At 40.7% G+C, this 25300-nt stretch overlaps 2 protein-coding genes across 3 annotated transcripts; one reads left to right on the top strand and one right to left on the bottom strand.

Moving 5' to 3' along the window:
• Nucleotides 1-611: 611 nt before the first annotated feature.
• Nucleotides 612-14785, bottom strand: fah (fumarylacetoacetate hydrolase (fumarylacetoacetase)). The gene is made up of 14 exons (XM_029498410.1): nucleotides 14654-14785; nucleotides 14139-14249; nucleotides 12712-12833; nucleotides 12507-12556; nucleotides 11655-11745; nucleotides 10270-10367; nucleotides 9738-9790; nucleotides 9541-9640; nucleotides 6331-6461; nucleotides 5542-5617; nucleotides 3764-3810; nucleotides 3506-3607; nucleotides 2767-2884; nucleotides 612-2401 (listed from the first exon to the last, which is right to left on the bottom strand). The coding sequence occupies exons 1-14, from the start codon at nucleotides 14732-14734 to the stop codon at nucleotides 2325-2327; spliced, it is 1257 nt and encodes a 418-aa protein (XP_029354270.1). The 5' UTR covers nucleotides 14735-14785; the 3' UTR covers nucleotides 612-2324.
• Nucleotides 14786-15716: 931 nt separating this feature from the next.
• On the top strand, nucleotides 15717-21514 carry mthfs (5,10-methenyltetrahydrofolate synthetase (5-formyltetrahydrofolate cyclo-ligase)). Of its 2 annotated transcripts, XM_029498711.1 has the most exons (4): nucleotides 15717-15966; nucleotides 16948-17212; nucleotides 19503-19606; nucleotides 20880-20975. In XM_029498711.1, exons 1-4 carry the CDS (start codon nucleotides 15838-15840, stop codon nucleotides 20892-20894), a joined length of 513 nt encoding a protein of 170 aa, XP_029354571.1. In that variant the 5' UTR covers nucleotides 15717-15837; the 3' UTR covers nucleotides 20895-20975. The 2 variants fall into 2 exon arrangements, with proteins under 2 accessions (XP_029354571.1, XP_029354570.1); XM_029498710.1 differs by lacking the exon at nucleotides 19503-19606 and having other exon boundaries at nucleotides 20880-21514.
• The last annotated feature ends 3786 nt before the right edge of the window (nucleotides 21515-25300 follow it).

The raw sequence follows: 25300 nt of genomic DNA, 5'->3' as shown, positions 1-25300 counted from the left end.
GTTTGATGCTTTCGATGAATAAAATACAAAATGAGTTTTATTCACCGTTCACCATTAGATCAGAAGAAACGGGCACAAAATCTCCAAGTCAACTTTTAGAACATCAAGATGTGTAATATCACTGTATCTCTCTGTGTTGGGAGGCGTCTAGTCCAGTGATTCCCAAACGCTGTGCCGCGGAGGATTGTCCCGTTTCACCTGATTGGTACTCTAAGCCCTGGAGTGCCGGTCGGGCGAGGTTGGGTGGTCTTCAGCCGCGGCACAGCGGTTGCGAATCACTAAGAAAGCTTCCCAAGGATAATCCAAGTTTCACTTGTGGATGTGTTGATCAATGCAAAATGACTACAAAAAACTTGAAAGACACGCATGTAATGCCAGGTAACAGATTCCCTCATTAAAAAAGTAAACAGGTGCCCAGCAGGCCTTAGTTTGCTGTTATAGTGAATATTTCCTGCAGCAGGTTGGAGCTGTTTGTGGGACTGGTGATGAAGTAAAATGTCACAGTGTTGCAGTGTGTGTTTAGCTTTAATGCGACAGAGGAACTCTCTGGCCCAGAAAAATGAGATCTATTTAGATTTGGAGACACACAATACTTAATAGAAGGATCCATTTATTGTTGCCTTGAGGCACAGCAAGAAAAATATAGAACATGTCAAACTCTACCAGAATAAGAAATATGTATGAGAAGAAGCTTATCTTACTGAAAGAGCAAGGAATAAATTGTGAATGCAGGGGTGAGTTCAGACTAGCAAGGTCTGATGGATACAGTGAAGGCAACAGGAGAGACACAAACACTATGCGGTTACTAATAAACAATTTCACTGTAAATCAGGAGCCAAGTACATAACATATAAATAGTAGTGATCCTGGTCCTTTAGTAACACTCTGATACATTGAATCCACTGGAGGGATATTGCAGGAATTCAATAACAAGGTCACCTCAAGTTTGCAGACTTTGGCGCCTGCACTGACTGAATCTGAGTGAAGCTTTTCAATTATTAACTTAAGGTGGAAAAATGCCATTTCCAGAGAGAGATGTAATTTTAAGAGAGGTGTGTGTGTACGTGTAAAACAGAGAGGATTGATTGATGTCATTAGTGCTGGACAACAGCATTGATCTCCAATTTCTATTAAATTTCCATTCCCAAAGTCCAGGGTTAATTCACTGAATCCAATTCCAATTCATTCTTAGCGATTCAGACAGACAAAAATACAATATTGTCTAATTTGCTTATTCTAGTCCAATTTGTAAATCAATCAGTTATTTATTTTCTTTGAAAGATTAACAATGAACAACATACTTTTTAGGCTCAAATGTCCGAAGCAGTTAAAAGATAATATGAAAAAATCTCCACCAGGCACAATGTCATTTTAATTATACGTAATCTAAAAATGTCTTCACGTACAGCTGCACATACCCTGTCATTATTACTGTGAACAGAGAAAGAGACTGAAAGTCTGCTCATTTATTCATCTCCACTGTTTGTGTTGATAGCCTGATATCTGCAGACAACCACGAACAGACTAAATGAAGGAGAATCCAGACACTGCTTGGTTTAAGGTGTGTTGTTTGATTTCTAAAAGTAGGTGATATTCATTCGTTCTCCAACACAGGCTTTGCTGCAGCCAATCCCGGCACACACTGGGCGAGTGTGGGGTTCGCCCTGGAAAGGTCACCAGTCCATCCCAGGGCCAACACATAGAGACCAACAAGCACTCACACAGGACTTTTAAAGTCACCAATTATACTAAATATGTGTCTTTGGATGGTGAAAGGAAACAGGAAGAATCACGACCCGGGAACTCAATCCACGACCTTCTTGTTGTGGGGCAACAGCGCTAACCACTATGCTGCCCATAAGTAGGGGATAATGCCCCTTTAATATGTAAACACAGGGTCAGAGTGCAGATCAGGATATGTTCCTGCAGTCTGTCCATCAGCCTCTTCATCTGCCAAAAGCAGCTAATCATTCTGAGACAGGTCAGTCCTGTACACCACAGCCTCATATACATTGTCATCATTATCTATATTCACGTTTACAGGATTGTCATGACTAAGAGTGACTCACTGTCCACAAATTTGAGTTCCACAAAGTAATATCAGTCTAACAAAATGTTCCCTGCATACATTCAATTTTGACATTTTAATTGATAAAGGCATAAATGCAAAGATGGATATTGGATTATTGATGGAAAACGTTTAGTTTTCCCTCTCACAGATAGTGAACATTGGAAAAGGGTGAGCTCTTGTAGATGTGTAAGTTTGTGTCTCCCAATATTTATGTGCCACAAAAAATGCCCACATCAGTAGCAGTGTGCATGCCTCAGTTTTGCCAGGCTGGTAGGATGGTTGCCGTGCAGGGTCCAAAGCCCACCCGGTGTCCATCTCCCTGACAGTAACCTAGAAGGAGGAAAAATGGGACATTATCATAGCCGTCTGTCTTCTGTCATATTAGGTATAAAATCAAGACCTTCATATTTTGGCTGGTACAAACAGGGCTGAGCAATAAATCTAAAAATGAATGTGACTAACTGAGTGATAAATCTGAGTGAATGATAAAGTTACATCTCAGCTCCATCTGTTAAAAATAAAAGCCCTGTAGCATCAGTATTCTAATGTCTGAGAAAATCATCCATATATGTCAAAAAACCATTGTCACCATCACTACAATTCTGTAGACACAACACAAAAACTAAATTAAGGATGAAATGCAATGAAATAAATGAGCAATTTTTATGTTCCTAGGGAGGGAAGGTCGGTCTAACCGGTGATGGTGACTTCGTCGCCATCCTTCAGGAAGGTTCTGGTATCTCCTCCTCCCAGATCGATGTTCTTAGATCCCCTCCATGACAGCTCCAGCATGGAGCCAAAGCTCTCGGGATGCTGTGAGGATGTAGATCGTACAGTGTGAGCATTGTGCATCACAAATGTATTAACACACATGATAAACAAAAAACTGTTAGACAAAACTAATTTTGTTGCTACGATGCATTACTCAACTCTTAAAATCAATACTCAGACTACAAAAACAAAATTGATCAATTCTCAGTGTCGCAAAATCAGATCCAAGGAATGTAAAAGACAAATACAAACTTACAAATTGCTTTACAGGAGAGAGAAACACTCTCAGTCTATTCCTTTTCAGTTCAACTCCAGAGGCAGACAGAGTACACAACTTCACAAATATCACTCCAATACAAGTAAAAGTAGCTTCATCAAAAGGATTTGCTTAAAAAATTACTTAAGTAAAAGTATGAAAAATACTTCAGGAAATACAGGAAAGGAAAGTGGCTTTATTGTCATTATAAAATACACTGATGCGATTCTGCTACTGACATGTTTATAGCTCAAAGATACCTTCAGTTAAAGAGGCCCTAAAGAACCGGTCTGTGGAGGGGTTTGGTCTCGTGTCTTGTCTGTACAAAACATATTTTATATGGACACAATAATCACAGTGTGAAACTCCGGGGGGTCTGAGATCATACTGTGCATGCAGACACTCACTGGTCCACTGATGGTGCCAGAAGCCAGCAGGTCTCCTGGTCTGACGTTGCAGCCGTTGACTGTGTGGTGAGTGAGCTGTTGCTTCATGGTCCAGTACATGTACTAGACAGAGAGAGAGAAGAATAGACTCAGAGACAAGCCATTCGGCTTCATGCTGCTTCTTTAGCACTTGGCGGTGCATAGCAACCTCACAATATGCTGCATTACTGACGAGACAAATAATGTAGCACAGTAGTTCGAATGAACTCTCATTCCTACCTTAAAGTTTGACCTGCTGATGATTGCTGACTCTGTCATGTCCTGTCCTGAAACAGCCCACAACAAATGTTCTTTACAGCGGCTATATAACATGTCACAGAAGGCAGTTATTACAATGCATGTGACAGGTGAAGTGTCATGCAGTCGTGGTGAAAACTTGGTGTGTTAGAAATTTGAACCACACATGGCGTTCTTAAGAAGCCAATATAATACAATTGACAACATACATGAGTACTTGTGAAACTGCTCATTTGGGATGATATGAGGTTGCTGGTGCTTAAAAAGCTTGCATAAAACCTTATGTGGTTTCCATGTCTGTCATTGCACATGCATGTCGGTGAATTATTCGATTCTTTAAGCTTGACCTACTTTTTATTTTCATTTCAGTCACAACGACAGAGTGCATCTCTGGTCTGTCATGCACTCCAGTCGCACTAAACAACTATTGCTGCATTTTTATTTATTTTTTTATTTTTCAACTACCAAATAATTCGAACGAAATATTGACTGCATTTGCAGGTGCATGAACATTACAGCTCTTTGTACTCCAAAACCTTTAAGGGGGAATTATTGTACATTTCTTTCTACTACATTTATTTGACAGCTGCAGTTACTGGGTGTTCATAGATTTATCATTAAAGTAAATCATGAATGGCTTTGCTGAATGCTTTTCACATTTAACCTTCGGCTGGAGGTCGTAACAGGCGAACTTATGCTGCTTGTGTTGTTTGAGGTGAGTCCCTGTGTCTTTCAGGGGGGAGCTGCAGGAGGGTGGCTCTACGTTTTTATTTAATTGCTTTAGATTAGTGCAGTAAAACTTGACAAGATGATAAAACCTACAGCTGACTGCTGTCAACATTGGACTGGGAAAGTGCAGTTCCAGAAGAAAGTGACCTGGGCAGAGCCACATCCAATTTCCCATGCAGATCATGTGTGGTGTGTTTCAAGGCCCATCACATCAGCACAGACAGGTGGACAAGCTTCTGCTCCCAATTGGGAACCCTGAAGCACTTCCTCTGCTCCTGCACAGCAACACTCAGATTGAGATCGATGGCACTGATGGACTCACAATAAGGTCCTGAACATTGCAGCTACTCCTCTCAGCCCAGACATTGTCTCTGTTAGTGAGTCCATTTTAAAGATAAAAAGACTCAGATGACTGACTGGGAACTGTCAGTAGGCTAGACAGATATGATTTGATGAAGAAAATTTGCAGCCCGTTCTTTTGCCAGAAATGTCTGCATATTTAGCATTAAGGGAGGGAAGCGAGGGAGCTTCAATAGGGCTGTGGCTCCTGGGGGGATCTTTGGAATGACGCAAGAAGCTAGTTGTTGGGACATGAGCTGGGGTCTGACCAGCAACATCTGAGACAGCTGGAGGAGGCTGTCTGATGCTGGCAGACCCAAACCAGGAAAACCACGACCAACTATGACCATTATAGAACTAGGATGAATTTCTTTTTAAATTAGAGCCCAACCTAAAAAACTGCGACTTCAAACTAAAAATGTAAAGTATGCAAGCAATGAAAACCCTGAGAGACGCCGGCAGAAAGTACAAGTGGTAGAATATTACACACAGTGGATGAGAGAGGTGTGGAGAAAGTGATACAGAGCGACAGGGAAACATAAGAAGAATTTAATGGCAACTCATTACCCTGGATCACCTCAGGGCTTTTACTGTTAACATGTACTTGTGCATGTTAAGGAGTGTGTATTTATCTGCACCAAGTAAACAGGCCATTGCAGTGGGTTCGATGATTGTCACTGTGTGTATAGTACCTTTTAGTGACACAAACAGGTTAATGTTGAAAGTATAAGAATCGTGGTGTTGAAGGTAGGGGAGGGGCTCTGGATCCTGCAGAAAGAGAAACAGAAGCTAAATGAACAATTGTTGCTGGTAATGTCTACTCAGTGCATGCAAACCGCAGACACAAACAGCTCATCTATCATTAAATCCACAGCACTCAAGCAAAGATATCTGACTGAAAGCTGGCACAAGAGGAAACACCACGTTCTACAAAAGTACCAATTTTACACTGAGCCTGTTGGGCTTAGACTCCTCAGTTACACTCTCTTGATTTCTTTCATCCACAATCACACATGCTGCTTTTTTCAACCCGGTGATACAAAACAAAAACAACATATAATGCTACTTTCGCATCAAACACCGTTCTCCTGAGTCATTGCAGCGCTCACTTGATCCATCCGTCCATCCACCACAACCTCCACTGGTCCTAGACTATAGCCGTCCAGAAACAACAATCAAATAAAATATAATATCTGTAATTTGAGATGAGGAATCATCTTGAAAGAAGTGAGATCTCTCTCATATTTTATTGGTATATCTAATGGTGCTGCTATCACCATGGCCGTGCAACAATAAGATCCCAGCGACACCATAAAGATTACTGTCACTGTTAGTCAGCCAGCTGCGAGGAACATTTGTGCATATTCATCCATCCAGCAAACTGCTGCATTATTCACCCAGGTGACTGTGCTTGATCTTCACCATCTGAATCGGATAAGCGTCAACCATTTACTGGTTTAGGCGATGACCCCAGAACTGACCTGGACTGCATTGGGTTCTGCAAAGGGCATCAGTGCCTCCATAGGGACCACCCAGGGTGAGATCGTTGTCCCGAAGTTCTTCCCCAAGAAAGGGCCCAGAGGAACATACTCCCACGACTGGATGTCTCTGGCTGAAAACACAAAGACACACAAAATTTGTAAGAAAAGCAAAGACATGGGGAATCTGAATTAGACCAAGGCCAAAAAAAAAAAAACCTAGTAACGACAGCCTTTTAACTAAAAAAGATAAAGATGATGAGAGCAGGTCAAGGTTACTGCATCTTTGTTTGATCAGGTGAAGACATGACAAGAATGTGATGAGTAGCTGCACTGTGACTGGTAATAATCAATGAAATAACACTTTGCTGCTTCATCTATCCAAAGATTGCTGCTGCGTATCGAATAAAAACACCTTGTCTCCAAACTGAGATACTTCAGTCAGACTCTTTGCTGTTCAGTGAGCCACACAAGCACCAGCTGGGCTCCCTAAAACTGACAAGCATTGTTAACCCACAAGTAAAATTATCCCTTTAATTCACATGTTCAGATGATAAATAGTGCTTTCTTTGTTCTCAGTAATAATCAACACAACACGGATTGAACCAAAAGTCAGTCCCCAAATCCATTTACAGTCATAGTGGAGGATGAAGCATCAGATCCATCACTGAAGTAAATGTAATGGCAATAAGTTCTCTCATTAATGATCTGTTCCATAAGAATAGATACACATTCTGAGCTATATTAACTGACAAAATTCTGTCCACCTTAAACACAATGGGATAATGTGCATTGTAGCACCATCAAAACTGAAATTTTAGACACAAAACTGACTGACGTTGAAAAAAAGCTTGAAATGGATTGATAGGCTGACAGAAACCAACACGCTCATTCCATGACCCACCTCTAACCGCTCACCACCTCACGTATGGTCACTGCACTGCATCCAATTAAATCATCCAGTCAAGTTCAAGTTTTCCTTTCATCAAAATATTTCCATCATGTAGCTCTGCCTCTCATCCTCCCCCTACCAGGGGTGCTGAGGAGGATTCCTCTAACTGGCAGAAACTTAGAAGTCACTCCCCAATCATCCCACTCACTGCTTGAGAAGCGATGGGGGTGAAGATGCTTGGAAAATGTCAGCTGCGGCAGATTTTTTTCTTTTTTAATTATTATTGGATGGAACTGTGCACATAGGACATAGGACATAGGAAATACGTCCAGCTGGAGATTATTTAAAAACAACACATATAGTCAGCTTGCTACTCAGGACAGAGAAACACTGAATTTCAAACCATGTTCAGACCACTCTCTGAGGAACGCTGAGTAAACAAACAGTAAATATATATGCGAAATAAAATATATGTGAGTAAACTTGCTGTGTTACTGAGAATAGCTGAAAGTGTGGACTAAGACCTTAATGAAAATGCCACCATTAATTCTCACACTTTTCTGCTGTCGCAGGCCATAAAGCAGTAATAGCTGCTGCGCTTTATACACACAGTGCTAATGAGTTCTCTGCCAAAAGACTAATAACAGGAACATACAAACGAGGTGAAATGTTCTCTTTCAATTACCCAGGTAGGCTATAGAAGGACACGAAGCTGTCACAGTTTGACATTTGTTTTGGCAGCTCTGAACGCAGCTCTCGATCATTCACTCACCAGTCAATCACACACCTGCTACTCTGCAATCAAGCCCAACGGGCGGCACCTGTTTTCCTCACTATGTACGCTCCACTCTCCCACTCTTCTGTGCCAGATTATTCTCTGCACCGTGCACTCTCCTCTGGATTTATTCATCATTATTCAGTTCAAAGTTTTACTTTCAGCTTCTGTGATAAATATTGGAACAGGGGATGATTTTATAGACTGGCAAAACAGTTTACTTGAGTCATCTTGTTAGTGTACTTTGGCTTGATGATGTTTGTGGATATGTGTGTTTTTTTAGAGACTGTTGAAAGATTTTGACTTTACTGGCATATTTCATTTCCCCACACACAGGTCTGAAAGTCCTGAATCATTCGCTGTCCTACATGTTGGGAGGGTCATTGGGGTTTACCGTGTGTCTGTTCACAACAAGAAGGTTGCGGGTTCAGTAGCTGACCTGGGGTGTTTCTGTGTGGAATCTGCATGTTCTCCAGTGTCTGCATGGGTTTCCTCCCCCCGTCCAAAGACATCATGTTTGGGTTTGATTGTCTGAGTGTGAGTTTTTGTTCATCTCTGTATGTTGGTAGAATATACACACACACACACACACACACACACATATATATATGAAAAAATATTGTATAAAGATTCTTTCTGAATTAATGAGACTAATTAATTATATCAAAACAGATAATTATAACTCAGATATTATATTTTTAAAAATGGCAATGCGATCTTTTGGATTAGCTTGTTCCAATCTGCAGATTAAACAAGCAAGAGACGCTCTGTTTTAAATGAGCCATCTGCTTCCAGCACTGCCATGTTTAATTCATGACAGCTGTTTTCACCACTTTTAGTGCAGAATTTGACAGCATATTTTATATCTTCGTGGCCATTGGCATGAAGAAGCTGGCAGATAAAAAAAAAAAAAAAAGATGGTGAAATCAACATCAAACCTATTTATTTTTTTATAATTTTTTTGGTTTTCTTTTACCTCCGCTGGCAGAGACTGTGGGAACAATTTGACTTGCTGCGATATCACTGAGCCAGGAGTAATGAGAAGATAAATATTAGAAAGAATGACAGTCAGAAAGCAACAGCACCATGCATGTCCTCCCCCGAGATTTCTTGCTCTATCAATAAATAATTTTCCTACTAATGTTTTGATGACGACCATCTCTGTCATTTAGTATAAATTCATTCTATCTTCCTTAATCCGAGACGACTGCTTCAACATGCATAATGCAGAGCTAAATTAAAGAACAAGTGTGTCTCGAAGTGAAACGTCACTGCCAGCAAGTGATGTGGCATCATTGTAGAACCAGTCACCACATCAGATCAGTCACGCACACCTTACTGGGGTCAGTCCAGAGATATTTCCACCACTTTTTGCTTTGCTCTGAGGTGATTAAAACAATAAATCATTTATTTGGGGCTGCCATTTCCCTGATATTATTTTCTTATACTGTTTCTTGGGAGGGGCACACATGACTGGAAAAGTCTGGTGAGCCTGGTGTGGGTTTAAGGATGATGTCACAGTGATATGTTGTGTTGAGGCTCTTACCGCTCCAGTCATTCATGAGGACCATGCCAAAGATATGTTCATGGGCTTTAGTGATGGGAATTGGGTCCCCCAACTTATTTCCTCCTCCAACAAAGAAGGCCTAGTGAAAATAAGGAACAGTCATGAGTAACTCAAGCCTCCCTCTGTGAAGACATCCCAGTATATTTTTAAACATGATGGACATAAAGTGTAATCACCATCTCCAGCTCAATGTCCAGCTGCTTAGATGGGCCAAATACAGGAGGCTTTGCTAACGAAAAAGAAAAACACGGTTATTATCCGCAGCCTTTGTGTCGTGCCATCACACACTTTGTTCAAATTATCACAATTCATTTTGCATCGGGGACAGGACATTCCTTGTCCTAAACTATCAAATTTCCCAGACTTGTTGCATTTTTGGCCACTTAAGATCACCAAACCAAACACGTAGCACATATTATGACTATGGGCAGGTAAATCTACTATTCCACAACATATATTCCCAAATTTAGAAATATAGAGGTTCTGGAAACTTGTTGGAATTTGTTACAGAGTTTTTAAAATGGCAAACATTTTAGTTTGGGTCACATTTGTACTTACTGTCTTAATTATATTCTAATGTAGAGTTTAAAAGCTTCACATCACATGACACAGATCACATGACGATGTGTAACATGAAAGGTCTCGCGCATGAACCCATAGATGAAGCACTGTGCATTACTTGCTCATGGCTGAACATAAAGGCCTTACTCTGGTCAGGTCTCATCTGGCCTGAGGGGCGACGGATAGGGGTTCCAGAAACCACAACTGATGATGCTCTGCCATGGTATCCAACTGGAAGTCTCAGCCTGCGTAACACAACAGTGATAACAATGGAAAAACTGTCGGGCTTACATTGATTTTGCTCTAAAAGTTTTCTCACTGCACAGAAACAGTGATGATATTTTACTGCAGGAGAACTAATGCAGAGACTAAATATGGTGAAATTAAAGGTTTAGGGCATCAGGGACAAACTGCACGCACAGCACAACTAAAGCTAATTTCTTTAAGTCAGTTACATTTTAATGATGATGATCATCACAGACAAGAAAGAGACACTTTGTAAGAGGTGTCAGTGCAGCGAAGGTGATCTCTGAGTAGATTCACGGTTTTCTGATGGGCCTTGATGAATTGGTCAGCTAAGGATCACGTAACAGCTACGAAGTGTACTTCAGGCTCACAGTCTTCAGAGACAAATGATCCAGGAATGTGTGCATTTACTGGCTATGCTGGTTTAGCAGCAGCAAAAAGGAAGAGAAGTGGGGAAGAAAAGAGCAGAATTAATTGAATAATTGATTTTCCAAAATCCAGTAGAGACCTGGCAGGTGAAATGCTCAGCAGTGCATTGTGTGTGTAGGTGCTAGCTCAGGTCATATAAAGATCATGTCTGCGGTGATGGGCGGGCAGAACACAGTCAGTTTATGGCTTTTCCAGGGAAAACTGCTTCCTGTTGTGCCCAAAAATGATTCCAGAAGATGGAGCTCATGGAAAAGTCACCTGTGACTGCTGAAAGATGATCTATTCATCACAATGAATGACTGCACTTCCATGTTACGTTCCCATGGTTATTTCATATTCACAGTGAAAAAAAAAATCAATCAATCACATCAGTTATTATATTTTCCATTTTGGAGGGTAACATATAGTGCCTTCCTTACATATAGTGCACAAAAAAAAAAAAAAAAAACAAAACCAAAAACAGCCTGTGGTCCAATGCTAAAAACTAACTAGGCAGGAAGAGCAACCTGCCAATCTCCTGCTAAACCAGACCCCAGATGCCCTAGCCGTATTAGCATTCCTCCCACAAGGGTCCTTGGATAAATAAAAGCTGTGTTTGTCTGCGCTGTGTGACTGAGGTGAGCTGCAGGACGCTCCCAGAGCCCTGCTGCTGGCTGTTCAGGCACAATGACACACTGAGGCCCAAATCAATTGGAGAAACCTTGCAATGTCCCTTCACATATCACTGTTTGCAGAGAGCCTCGAACAATTAGTTTTGTGCTTTCTCTCAATATTTACCCAGCACTGGGACTGTTTCAAGGCCTCTCAGAGAGCCTTTGTTTACCAGGTGTCTCTTGCTTGGTTGTCTGATGGCATACCAGTTTGGCATCAGAGCATTCTCCTTTCCACGGAACATAATGCCAACGTTGGTGGCGTGGTCTCTGGAGGAGTAGAAGTCTGTGTAGTCGCCTAAGAAAAACAGAAAGAAGAGATTATAAGAGGAACCAGCTTAAGAATTGACTTTGCCTGCCTGCACTGCTCTTTTTCAGTGAAGTCTATCAACTCAAACTGGACTCAAGGTGTCAACCCAAATGAGATGGAGAGGCGATATGTGGCTAAACAGTGCCTCCCTGTGTCGGAAATATACTCAATGTGAGTGTTATCCCTATATTGGCCGCAGTTGTGACATGTTTATGTGGTGACCACTGTCTACGTACTACAGTGTATGCCTGCTCTGTTTTCAGAGAACTGTTTTCATCCGGTCTTGTGTTTCAACATTTCAGTACAGGATTATAATTCATCTGTGTGCTAAGGCTTCTTTTTGTCTAAAAAAAGCGCTGTAATAAATAGCCTGTAGTCAGAGCAGCAAAACACAGGGCAAGAAAAGAAATAGGACATGCAGTTCAAGGCCACACAGATGTGTCAATACAATTTATCTGTGCTCTATCTCGATAGAGTTTGCAGGGTTAAACTGTGATTAACAAATGTCGACTGTTTCACTCATCAGCTGCTGACATTAACCCGGGGTGACATGTTGCGCCACCATGTCAAACAGTGTGTCGAAAGATGAGACAAGACTTGAAAGGCGAGACTGTCACAAACACATGCATTATTCAGTGAGTCTGATGGGACATTCATTCTAAAAATTACGCCAAGGGGGGAGACCACATTGGTGGATACAACTGCTCTGATGTGAGGAGATCTAACCCCAGAATGCAGCAGACGCTCACCAATTTCTGCTGGGAGGTGCATGGTGGCTGCACTTTGATGGACAAATGCTCTGCAGAGAAGATGAAAAAGAGACAGACACCTCAAATGTAGTAAAGGCGCAAGCCCTGCCAGCAAATAAACAAGTCCAGAGGCCTTTTTCTGACAAGTTAGATGATGTCAAATATTTTTAATAGTTCTGCACCTCCAGACTCTACACAGACTAACCTGCTCCGAAGGCTGATGTCATCTCTCAGTGTGGGCTCATTGGCTGACAGCAACATCTGCAAAGTCCTCCTGGCCTCCCTCCAGGCCTCATACCCAAGAGCCATAAAAGCATTCAGTGTGGGCTTGTAAAGAACACAGATTAAAATTGTTTATATGATACATTAAACAGAAAGTCAATAACAATCAATAAACTGGCATATTTAAAAAATTGAAAATTACAGATATTTTGGTAAACATACAACACGACTATTTAAGCATGAATTTATCTAACACTGAACTTGGCAGTACAATGAAGTTGCTAATACAGTGTATGTATTGAAAAAACATACACAAGAAAAATACAATGCTCTTTTTTTTTTTAATTTTGCTTAAGAACTGTGCCTTTCCCAGAGGTCTGATTTTTAGACCTACATCTTCATATTCATTCATTCATTTGTCTTCAACCACATATCTGTTTCCAAGCTATGGGGAATGCTGGAGCCGATCCCAGCTCACATTAGGAGAGGGCAAGGTCACACTGGACAGGTTGCCAGTCCATCCCAGGGCCAACACACAGAGACAGACAGAGACCAACAACCACTCACTGTCACACTCAAAAACGCAGTCAATTTAGAGTCACAAATTAACCTAAACATGCATGTCTTTGGATGCTGGGAGGAAACCTGCACAAGCATGGGGCCCCAGACCCGGGAACCAGGCCCACAGCTTTCTTATTGTGAGGCAACAGAGCTAACCACTATGCTGCCATGCTGCCCATTACATCTTCCTATAGAGGACCACCTACTCTGGTATTGCACTTTAAAGCACTTTTTGGAACTGACAGTTCACCCTACTTCATTTCTTAACTCTCATCCACTGAAGTACTTACAAGTTATTTTGCAGAAGACATTTTGCATGAAAAAACTTGCTACCGTTAAATTATGATAAAAACTGCCATTCATGAAATTCCTATCATAAGTAATAGATTAGTGATAATGATCCGGTAAAATAATACATTTGAACAAAGGAAGGGGGAATTCTGTTGTGCAGCTACTTTTAGTTAATTCTCTAAGTGTGCTTTTACAGAAGGAAGATTATAGATGTATTACTTCTTTTTGGATGTGCTGCTATTTTTACTGAAGTACTTCTGTGGATTTGTTCCAGGGGTGCCATTGGCTGCTGCACTAGATTTACCTAATGCTGGAAGCAATTTGTGAACCCCTGTTATCTTGGAGCTGAAGACTAAAGACAGCAGCATTAAGGCCGTGCAGCCCTTTGGCCTTACTTTGAAAGGTCCTATTATCATACATATTATGACAATGATTTAAAAATAATCCTGAAAGTCTGCTGTGATGTTGCACTCAAACTCAGATTCAGGACAAACTAAAGAATGTTAAGTATTAAGTTATGTTTCCCCCTACCTGATTACTCTTAATAATAAATGTTACCTGGTCAAAGACATCCTGATGTTTGGACATCACAGGTCCTTCAAACAATGACTTTATCACACTGAGGTCCAGTATCTGGTCTCCAATAGCAACACCAATTCGATGTTTTGGCTGGGGAAATAAAATATACAATTATTACTAATGAGTTCATCTTCCATAGCTTCAACTACCAAATGGTTATAAATATGTTCTTTCAAGTTTTCAGTGTTTCCTCCACAAAGCACTTTAGAACAGTTTGACTTGAATCATTTGCATAAACAACACCACATGTAAAATGTAGTTTTTTTCATCCACAGTACAATCATAGCTGCCACACACTTAAACTCACCTTCCATATATCCCTTTGTTAGACTAAAGCCAACTGTGAAAAAAAAAGTTCCTACTTTTGATGAAGTTTTTCCTAATAAGTTTTATTTTGAAAATCAGTAGCCAGAAGTCCTCAGTGTGTGTCTGTCTTGACAACAGTCCACTGCAAGTCTCAATGAGAACCCAGAAGAAAAGCAAATTGCACTTACATTATCAGGCGTGGAGAATATTCCATAAGGGAGGTTGTAGAAGGAGAAATCAGAAGTTGCATCTGCTTTTATAAATGACATTTTCTCTTTGCCAGTGTTGCTCCTCTCAACCTTGCTGGGCTACTGAGTGAGTGAACAGCAGCTGGAATGCCTTCCAGATGTTAAACTTTATACAGGGCCGCCTCCCAACTCATGGCCAATCACATGTTGCCTATAGTATCCACCCTAATCCACACTTCCGGTGGTTAATGCAAACCAGCCTTGTAAATGACTAAGCAAAATCTTATTCCAGGCTCTGACCAGTCTCCTCATTTCATAATAGTTATGTAAAAAAACAGTTCAGTGAGGGAAAAACATATTAAAAATATTCCAGCAGAGATCATCAGGAAAAACAGCTTAGAAATAACATTTAAGTTTAATACGGTGTAAATGGGAGAAAGGTACACTTGTTTTTTAAAGCTTGAGAGAAATAAGAAATTGTTTTGGGTTTAAAGCGATGGTGAAAAAAAAAAGTTATGTCTAAGGGAGGTTTTATAAAATCAACAGAATCTATTTCAAGAACATTGGCTGAACCCAATTTAAATAGGTTATTTAAAAAAGCTGACAGAATGAAGCTTTATCAACCTAAACGATCGCCCCAGCAGTCAGGTTTAAACATCGATGATTGAACAGACACCCCAACAATACAGTCAAAGATGTGCAAACATCTGGTTTGACTACGCTGACCTCAGTGTTATAGTCTTATGCCCCCCCCATGTTTTTTTTCTTGCAGCAGCAAATCGGAAATTAGAAATTATGTTCCCAAATAAAGTTGTGTCTGCTGTGAGAAGAGGTTGTGCAGGTACAGGAGGGTTAGTGTTACTTTAACTTAGTGTTGCTTTAAAACGCTGTCGTCCCTTCAGAGACGGACCTCCTCGGTGTGAGTGAGCAGAGCTAACTGGTTAGCATCAAGTTCAGGTCGTCCGGGTAACGGAGCCGGGGAAGCGGTGGTGCAGTTTACGGCACGTAAAGCGTTAGCTGCTGTCGTAAGATGTTTACGTTGTTACTCCGCGTGAGTGACGCGGGTTTGCCACATGTGTTAATGTTTGACTTCTCTGAAGTCTCACGAAGCAAATCGCCCAGCCTGCACGTCCGCAGAATACACCTGGAAGTCTTCGGCCAAGCTGCAGTATTTCCATCCGTGAATGAGCCTCCATGCCGGGATGGCCGCGCTGAGAGCCGCTAAACAAACTCTGCGGAGGGAGATCAAGCAGCGGGTGGCGGCCCTGGGAGGGGACGAGAAGCTGCGGCAGTCTCTGGTCGTGTCCCAGCAGGTGAGAGACGGAGAGCCAGAGGACAGCAGCACTTCACACCGGAGATAGAGAAATAAAGGGAAAACTCTATAACTCACAGGTTCAGTCGTGTTGTTTTACGTCACGTACTGTTGTTGATTAAAATGACACGTCAAAGTGTGTCAAGTGTAAAGTCCGTCTCTAAAACATGACAAATTCATAAGTTAGTTCAGCTACCAACGGAGAATATCCACGTCAGGGAAGGAGGTAAATCACCAGCTGACCATCCCTGCAACTGCACACCTGCCTTATTTTTTTTTAGATTTAAAGCCTCTCAGATGTTCAGCTGATTTATTGTTGATTCTGTAGATCACAGTCTGACCTTTACTCACTATTACTGTTTTCTCCACAAAACGGCAAATGCCAAATTTGGTTTAGGCGTGGGTCAGTTTTGTTAGTTTATCTCAGAAAATGCTGTTCTGTTTTAGGTTTTACTAACTCCCACAACAGTCCTCATAAAAAAAATCAGCATCCTGAATATAGACTGAGATTTAACTGCAGCAGTGTCATTCAGTGTTTTTGTGTGCTTCTCAGCAAATACTTTTTTTCCCAAGCACAAATGTGCAAGTTTTAACTAGAAAAGATTCAGAACAAAACAAAACAATTTAATTATTACATTTCTGAAATTCAACTCACCTACAACACAAAAATAACTGGAAAACTGGAAGGAGACGGTCAGTATAATGAGCCAAAGGCAGTAAGAATAATTCCACCTAATTTAGACCTACACAGACCACCGCAGTCTACACTGTCACGTTTTAATTCATTTTTTATTATGATTTTTATTCATGTCTCTAGCGCCATCAAACTTGCTGCAAAAGAGACTCTGTTCCGCGATACTGTAGCATTTAATTTACTGAGGAGCAACAAATTATTTTGTCATTTGCTGATTTATTCATATAGTCACTGCTCCTTGGCTCTGACAATGTCAAAAATGGTAACTTTCCAAGTCTTTTCTTTCAGCTGTTCAAACACCCCAAGTATGTGTCCTGCAATCGGATTGCAGTGTTTCTCAGCATGGACGATGAGGTGCGCACGGATGTAATCATCAAAGACGTGTTTAAAAGGGGTAAAAGCTGCTTCATCCCCAGATACAACAGCAACAGCAGCCATATGGACATGTTGAAGCTCAGCAGTCTGCAGGATATGGAGTCACTACCCCTGACTTCCTGGAACATCCGACAGCCTGCTGAGGATGACAACAGTAGAGAGGAAGCACTGGCTGCAGGTGATGCACACACACACACACATACTGGGCTAGGCATATAAATATTACAGACTATTTAACACTTGAACATTACTGAGTTTTTAATAGTTCATTATCATCAATCAATCTCATAATTCGCTCCCTTTGTAATATTTGTCATTGATAGTGCTAAAAAAATGGCTCTGCTTGTTAAGCAGCCAGAATGAAATGAAGCAACAACACCAGCAGATGGAACTGTTGTTCCTCTAAAGTTGATGAGAATCTTTTCTGTGCAAGGCCACTCATCCATAAAGACAGTTCATCTGAAGTCTGCCTGACTGAACAAAGACAAACAGGAGAAAGCTGGAAAAATTACTGTTTGAATTTAGATACAGCAGGTATGACCAAAACAGTGGAAACTTTGCCAAAATAGTTCATCATTAACGATTATATATTAACACCCAATCAATTCATTATTGTGACCTTAATGGCTCACGATGAGGCTTAGCAACACCATAATTATATACTTTTTTCTTTTTATTTAATTTCACTGTCAATGTGATGTTTCAAATGCAGTAACAGTTCATATGAAGAAAAAAAAAATAATATTCAGGTAAAAAAGAAATCTTAACACTGAAAATAACATTTTGTAATACAGTTGATCTGAGGAACCTGACAGGTCCTGCAACCTCTGTGGTTTTTTGTTGGTGTTGTTCTTGTTGTTTTTGTTTTGTTTTTTCAAAATGAGCTTGGATGTAGCTTATACTTTTTTACAAAAATATCTACTTTTTCTTTGAATACATGTATGTATTATTTGGCTATTTTACAACAGCTGTGAAAAAAACAAACTAACAAACTGGGCAAACTTCAGTAAGACTTTAAACTTGCATTGCTTGAGATAGCATGGCATGTTGAACACTACTAATAATTGTGAAGCCATTACACTATCCAGTTCACTTCCCAGCTGCACATTGTAGTAACTTGTGTCCATTCAGGCAGACAAAATAATTCATTTCTGTAATTTTCTACACTGCTCAGAGGTCATCAATAATTTGAACATATATATCTCTCATCTGAGTATTTTCAAACCAACAAAAAATTCACCAAGTAAATCTGCATGATTTGCATGAATGCAGCTTTGCAGTCAGAAAAATCTGCACATTGTGTAAGTACAATCCAAAATGGAGTCATTGCTGTTGGTTGCGACACATTCAAATCAGCATTTCAAAGATATATTCACCTTGTCATGATGACATTGATGACATGACATGTTTAGTAAAAAAAAAAATATAATCATATATTGATGAGTCATGACTCCTCTGACTCAGTGTGTCTGTCTTTGCGACAGGTTAGATCTCACATAGAGCTTTCTTAAATTTTGGCCAAATAGGATTGATGTCTTAATTTAGGAAAATTGATAAATGACTTTTCTTAGTCAACAAAATAGGTCAACATTTGCGTCACTGTTAAGTTTTGGACATTTGGGGCTGATTTCCAACTGAGGGATCAAAAAAGCATCCTGATCTGCTCTTATATCACTGCAGCCCACTCCTGTGCAAAATCACGTCCTCTGCTGCTCGGATGATAGCTGCATGGCAATGAGTGAGATGTGTGTTAAGTTGAACATGACATTTTGCAAACTTTGTAGCCTTTCCACTTTGTTTCTGTTTAATTAATGGAGATCGGCCAATGAAAAGATTCTATAAAGGAAATGATTGTGATGATTGCTTCCTGGTGTTACTAAGTGGCTAATGACTAAAAAGTAGACACCAACATAAATATTGATCTGAATATAGACCAATCCACCACGCTGAGCTGATCACTAATTGTGACTGAGCTTCTAACACACACTCTTCCAAAGACATACATGCACTTAGACATTAGTTAGGTAACCTGTTCATCTCTTAAAGACTGATCTGCCCATTCGCTAGGATTTCTTTTTCAGGAGATGTGTTTGCTTGACAGATTTTCCATACTGTTACTGACCACTCTGTCTGCGGTGATTTGGGACCACCGGCTGTTCAATCAGCCTCATTGCAACAAAACAGAATTTCCCCAAAGAGAAGGGGGAGGTTGGAAAGAATCTGGGGCAGGTTGTGCAGTCCAAATAAAACATGAATATTTCTATGTTATAATTTTATTTGGGAAACACAATATATGTGCATGCCATTTTCCGACACCAGACGCTGCTCTTTTTTCTCTTTGTGTTGGTTGAGGTTCAGTCTTTACATCCTGGTTGACTTGATTTGATTTGATTTTTGATTTTGGTTCTGACTCGATGGATAACCCATGTCGCTCTCAAAGGCGGTAAACATCACTGTGTGTATTATAGCAAGTATGCTGAAGAGAGAGCTCTGCCATCACTGGGAGGCTGTGTTTCTTCCTGCTTTTATTACGTCTCAGTGGCTGCTGCCGTCCTCAGTTTCACAAGATAAGGTAACATTTTCACTCTGACTGAGCTTCAACGTTATCAAAGAAATACTGAAGCCATTATCAAAATGTTATCCATAAAATTATGATGTAATGTTTGGGATTATTAAAGTATGAGAAAGCAATGAATAGTATTGGAAATGCAAATGAGATGAAGTGACCTCTCAAGACAAAATGTATAAAATATACAGAAAGCACTACAATAAGTTAATGCTGTTAAACACACATTTTAACAGAGGTAGCAGCCTTTAGCCGTTTTATAATTAAGTGTAAATTATGTTTAAATCAAGTGAAATGTTGGGAGCTGTTGTTTTGAAGCCTCCACTTTGTAATTTGGATGACGCCATCAAAAGAAACTATATTTAGAAGAGAAGGTGGCGCTGAGGAGGAGAGAGAGCTGGCTCTGAGACCATTGGGTGATACTGGTGGTCAGATACACACAGGAGCCATACTGTAATGGATCCCCTGCTTTAGGGTCTATTTTCCTCTGAATGGGACCATGATTTATCAAATTAGCATCCCATTGTATTAAATAGAACATCAAATATGTGCCAGAGACTATAAACTCAGTAAATACTGAGCTGATAAATCGACTGGCAAGTACAGTCAGGTCTTTTTCACATAGTTTTCAATATGATGTAGTTGTTACACAATGGTGTTTAGACGGTAGACATACTTAAAACACTTTGGCTTCAGTTTTTAGGCCCAGTGTCTATGTCAACCTTTGTAGACAGTCGATGGTTTGAATTCAGGTTTTAACAAACTTAGACTTCAGTGACTGAACTGAACACAGACCACATCTGTTCACATGACTTGACCAGTTGTCTGTGCAATCCTCCCATACAGTAAATGTTCTGGAGAGGTGCATCATGGCCACAATGTCATCACCTATTCAGTATGATGGGGAACTTAGTATGTGTAACTGAGGTCTTGACAGTCCGTCAAATAGTTGTATTCCATTTAAACAACATGGTGAATCCGCCTTGGTAAAATTACTTAGACTTGCAGCAGGTCAGCGCTGTCTTCAAACCTTTAACATTGATGAGAGTTGTCTGCAGCTAATTTGGCATTCCGGGTTGTAATCATATGTGTGTGTGTGTGTGTGTGTGTGTGTGTGTGTGTCCTCAAGACATCAAATACAGAGTTATGTTCTTCATTAAATCAAGTCAATTTCCTTTTTTAAACACCAGTTCACAACAGGAGTTGTCTCAAGGAACTTTTCAACAATAACAATTCTCTCCAATCATTACTGATTCCTCTGTCTGTTCTCAATATCCAGGAGGTCTGGACCTGATTTTGATGCCAGGCCTGGGTTTTGACAAAGCAGGGAACCGTTTGGGACGAGGGAAGGGCTACTATGACACTTACTTGGAGCGCTGCATCCAACACCCGAAGGGAAAGCCCTACACCATCGCCTTGGCCTTCAAAGAGCAACTGTGTCCAAAAATCCCTGTAGATGACAATGACGTACTCATTGATGAAATCCTCTATGAGGATGTTGAATAGCTTGTTAGTCACCAGCGATTCATTGTGAAGGGTGCTTTCCCAGTTAATACAGATATGCACACACTTTTTTACTGGTGACGTTCTGATTTGTTACAGCAGGAATGGGGTGGCCTGCATGAATCCAAGTATGGCCGTTTTGAAATACACGAGTACAGCCATCAAAAGAGTTTTCCTACTATGTGTCAAAATGCCATCATGCAGATGAAACTGCTAATTCACCCTAATCATTAGTGGGTTTAATCTGTTGTCTCAGTATCATGCTGTAAATGTCAAACTGGTGTGATCATAAAGAGCCATGAAAAGGCAGGATTGACCCCTTATTATTTCAAACCAATCATTAATTTATAACAAATATTAATGGACAAATTGCATAACAAAAGTGCAAATAAAGTTGTAATGGAAAACTCACGGTACATGACTGATGGATCCTCATTGGCCTGATCATCCAAACCAACAGTCTACTGTGCTCGTTCCCCACCAGCTGCCCAGCCTCTGTCTCAGCTACAAGCCAAGGAGCCTGGACTGAGGAACTTTTTGAGAAGATGTTAATATTAGCCATGTCACCTTATTGATGCTTTTTGCATTTGCCATTTTTATGCTTGCGAAAAGCCTCGGGATCCTGCCTTTGTCCTAGGCTAGCAAGCTTGATCTGGAAATGCCAGAAAAGATTAAAGGCTGGGGCTTTCCCGACCAGACCAGCTGAGCTGAACTGAAAACACCAAGCTCACATCCATTTTCTGATCCATCTTGGATTACCTGCCCATTGGTCGTATCGGCAGGTAATCCTCAGTATCCTCACCCTCTCCATGGGCTCACAGGGTCTGTCCAGTACTGACGTGCTAGGAGACCTCCCATTCTGTCCACCTGAGGACCACAGCAACAGAGATGGTGTGTTGACTGAATTTACAATCCTGGCACATCATAAAATGCTGATGTCACCGTAATTCTCACACACACTGTGGATATATTTGAACGTCAGTTTGCCAACATTCTTCGTTGTTCGGCCTAACTGCTCCTTTCCAGGGATGTGTGGAAGCTCCACTGTTGGAAGAGGATACATGGGGAGATGGGAGGAGACAGCCCTTTCTTCAAAATGTTCCAAAACATCAGAAATAAGATCTTTGTGAGGGTCTGTTGTCTGTTGGGCTCACAGTGGCTATAATGGGCAACAACAGCAGCTTGGTTGATTTGGCAGGTTGGGAGAGGAGTAGTGGCAGACAGCCAAGAGTTGATTGATCCTGAAGCACAGGGAGTTTAAAATGTGCAATCAAAACAAGAGCAAAGTCTCAAACTATCCCTCCCCAGGGAGACTGAATAAGCCTAGAGGAGTCACACTCAGGTGTGCTGGATGCAGCATTAGGAGAAAAGTCTCTTTGTTGGAAGCTGTCCTGGTAGCTGTTGGGGTGAGAAGCCCTTTTCTTTTTGTTCATCTGTTTCTAATGTTTTATGTTAGGGAGGCAGGTAAGAATTGTGTTTTGTTTTTTGTTTTTTTTTCCAGGTGAACCAAGTGATTAACACCTAAATTTTGGCAGTGCTCAGCCTTACATCTTTTCGACCATAGTAACAATAAAACTATATTGTAGGGCATATTTCCTTTTGGCACTGGGCATTCTTGGACCAATGTAACCTTGCACCACTGAGTTATATTCATTTTAGCACTTTTCAACAAGTGATATGTTGAAACATTGTCTTACTCCCAGAGGAAAAACGAGCAGTCCTTTCGGCTATAAACTCTGAAACTTAACACAGTCAACAATCTGAAATTTCACCGCAATCCAACATATATTGTACAACTGGCCTGGGAAAATTGAAAGCCGATAGAGGACAGAGCTTCTTACTGTAAGTGAAACTCTGTGCTGAGTTATTTCTATTGTTGAATAATGCACTGCTGGTAATTTCATCCTGAACATTTTCCTCTGAGATTAGTCTTCGAGTTTAAATTGACGAGGAGAGCCATAAATGTGTCTTAGCTCATGACTGCGGGAGGCAACTTTGGGTTATGAATATGTATTTTACATTACAAATTATCCTAATGTCTCAGTTTATAACAACGCGAGCTGGGAGCAATGGCAATACAGAATTCTGCATCGAGGGAATTGACTAATTGACCGAATAAAACTAATCAGCTCGTCAGACTTCAGGCATGTCTTACAGACATAAAGACCTGGATGACCTTCAACTTTGTACTTCTGAATTCACACAAAAGTGAAGTCATTCTCCTTGGCCTTAAGCACCTTAGAGAAGCATTATCCTATCATGTAGCCACTCTGGATGGCAGTAGTTTGGCCTCCAGCTACAGTGTTTGGAATCTTGGAGTCATTTTTGACCAGGACATGTCCTTTGTCCCTAACATAAAACAAGTCTCTAAGATGGCCTCCTTTCACTACGCAACATTACAAAGATCAGGAAATATCCTAACTTAGACCTGTAAGTCTGATTCATGGATACTCTGTCATCTTGTGTTTGCCAAAGCACATTACAATGATCGGTGTAGCGTTACAGTTAGGGTGACCAACAATTCCTACCAACATGCATACCAAATAAAAGTTCAGGTTTCAGCAGGTTAGAGAGGAAGAGTGAAGAAGGTAGACCTAAACATTCAAACGTTATAAGGGTATGAAGTATGTTCTGTGGCATACAATTAGTGAGTTAGTAACAAATTACAGAGAAATTTCTCGAAAACTGACAGTGAATTGAGATGTAAAAAAAAAAAAAAAAAAAGAAAAACTTTTACCTTCGCTTTGACTGAATGTTTCTTATGTGAAAACTCTGAGGGAGATATTTTATGTCTGCCCTACATTTTATACACACCACACTGCAATTTTATTTTTCTAACAGACCCACATGTAAGATGGCTGGCTTAGGAGGCACCCTTGAACATGGAAAGGTAAAGGGAGGCCAGGATGTAGTCTTGGTAATGAGCTGCAGGAAAGAGAGAGGTGGAGGGAAACGAATGACTCATCTCAGTTGGATGCTGTGATTTCATTAACACTTTTTCTTGCACCCCCATCAACTTCCTCCACCCCAGAGGAGTGGTGGTTCAACCACTAGGTCGTCCTCACACACATACGCACAATCATATTTTTGTTGTTGTGGAATCGGTGTTTTTCAATTACATGTTACATCAAAATGTGATATAATATTATAGTATCAGTTAGCTCTAAAAAGACAGCAGTTGTTTCTTCAATAGTTTATTGCTGCCATGGAAGAAACCATGAAAGGAAAATGAGCCAACCAAACAAGAGAACAAACACGGCAGCCCATCCACGATGAGAAGCGCTGAAGACTCTTGTCATCAACAGGTGGAGTCCATGCGGGGCGACAAAGTCAGAGAGCATATATAAGGAAATGGTCTCTTGAAGGAACATCTCTAGGTTCAAAGTGCATGTATTGCTGCAAACCGCTGGCTGAGCAGTCAAAGCATCATCGACTTGAAGTCTCAGGTTGTGGAAGCAAAGAAGCAGAACATTGAAAGAAAAGCTCTTACAGCAAAAGGCTTCTCCAACCAGACTCTGCAGCTGCAGAAAGCCCCTGAGCATGTGGAAAACTCCAAAGCCAAACACAAGTGAAGAAACTGGCAGTATCCAGGAGAATGTTCCTCTCAGTGACACCCAGCAGCTCACAGAAAAGCTTGTTGTTTAAAAAAAACTGAGCAAACAGACCATAATTTGAAGGTGGAGCTTCAGAAAAGAAAAAAAAAACTGCCTGGACTCTCTGCCCATCTGCTCAGGGGTGGCTGTGGCAGCACCGTCTGTGGTTGTGGACTGTGAAGCCTCTCGGTGTGGATGGCTCTCCAAGATATCCTTACTTCACCAGGTTCTTCCGTGCCCTGCCATGCTTAGTTGTGTGTAACTGGGTTTGTTGGATGTTGTATGTTTTTGCTCTTTTTTCCCTTTGTGTTCTTTCTGCTCTTTCTTTCTAGCCTGTGAAGCACTTTGTGTCTCTCACTGAGGGGAAGCGTGCTATACAAATGAATACTGCTAATACTGCTACCAAATTAAAATTCCCCAGGTCATTAACTACTTCAGGCTATCCGTTGACTTCCTTCTTCCATGAATTGTCAGAAAAAATACAGCATAAAATTTTGTTGACAAATTCAAATTCCCCCAAGATGACTTAGAATATTCTAATATTATAATTAGACAAAATTTTAATTATTATCTCTATTGGTGTTAAATCTTTAATCATTACACC

Source organism: Echeneis naucrates, chromosome 3 (genome assembly GCF_900963305.1).
Source record: "Echeneis naucrates chromosome 3, fEcheNa1.1, whole genome shotgun sequence".
In the NCBI taxonomy this organism is placed as follows: Eukaryota; Metazoa; Chordata; class Actinopteri; order Carangiformes; family Echeneidae; genus Echeneis; species Echeneis naucrates.
The sequence above is the reverse complement of the archived record's forward strand: the minus strand, read 5'-3'. Positions and strand labels throughout refer to the sequence as shown.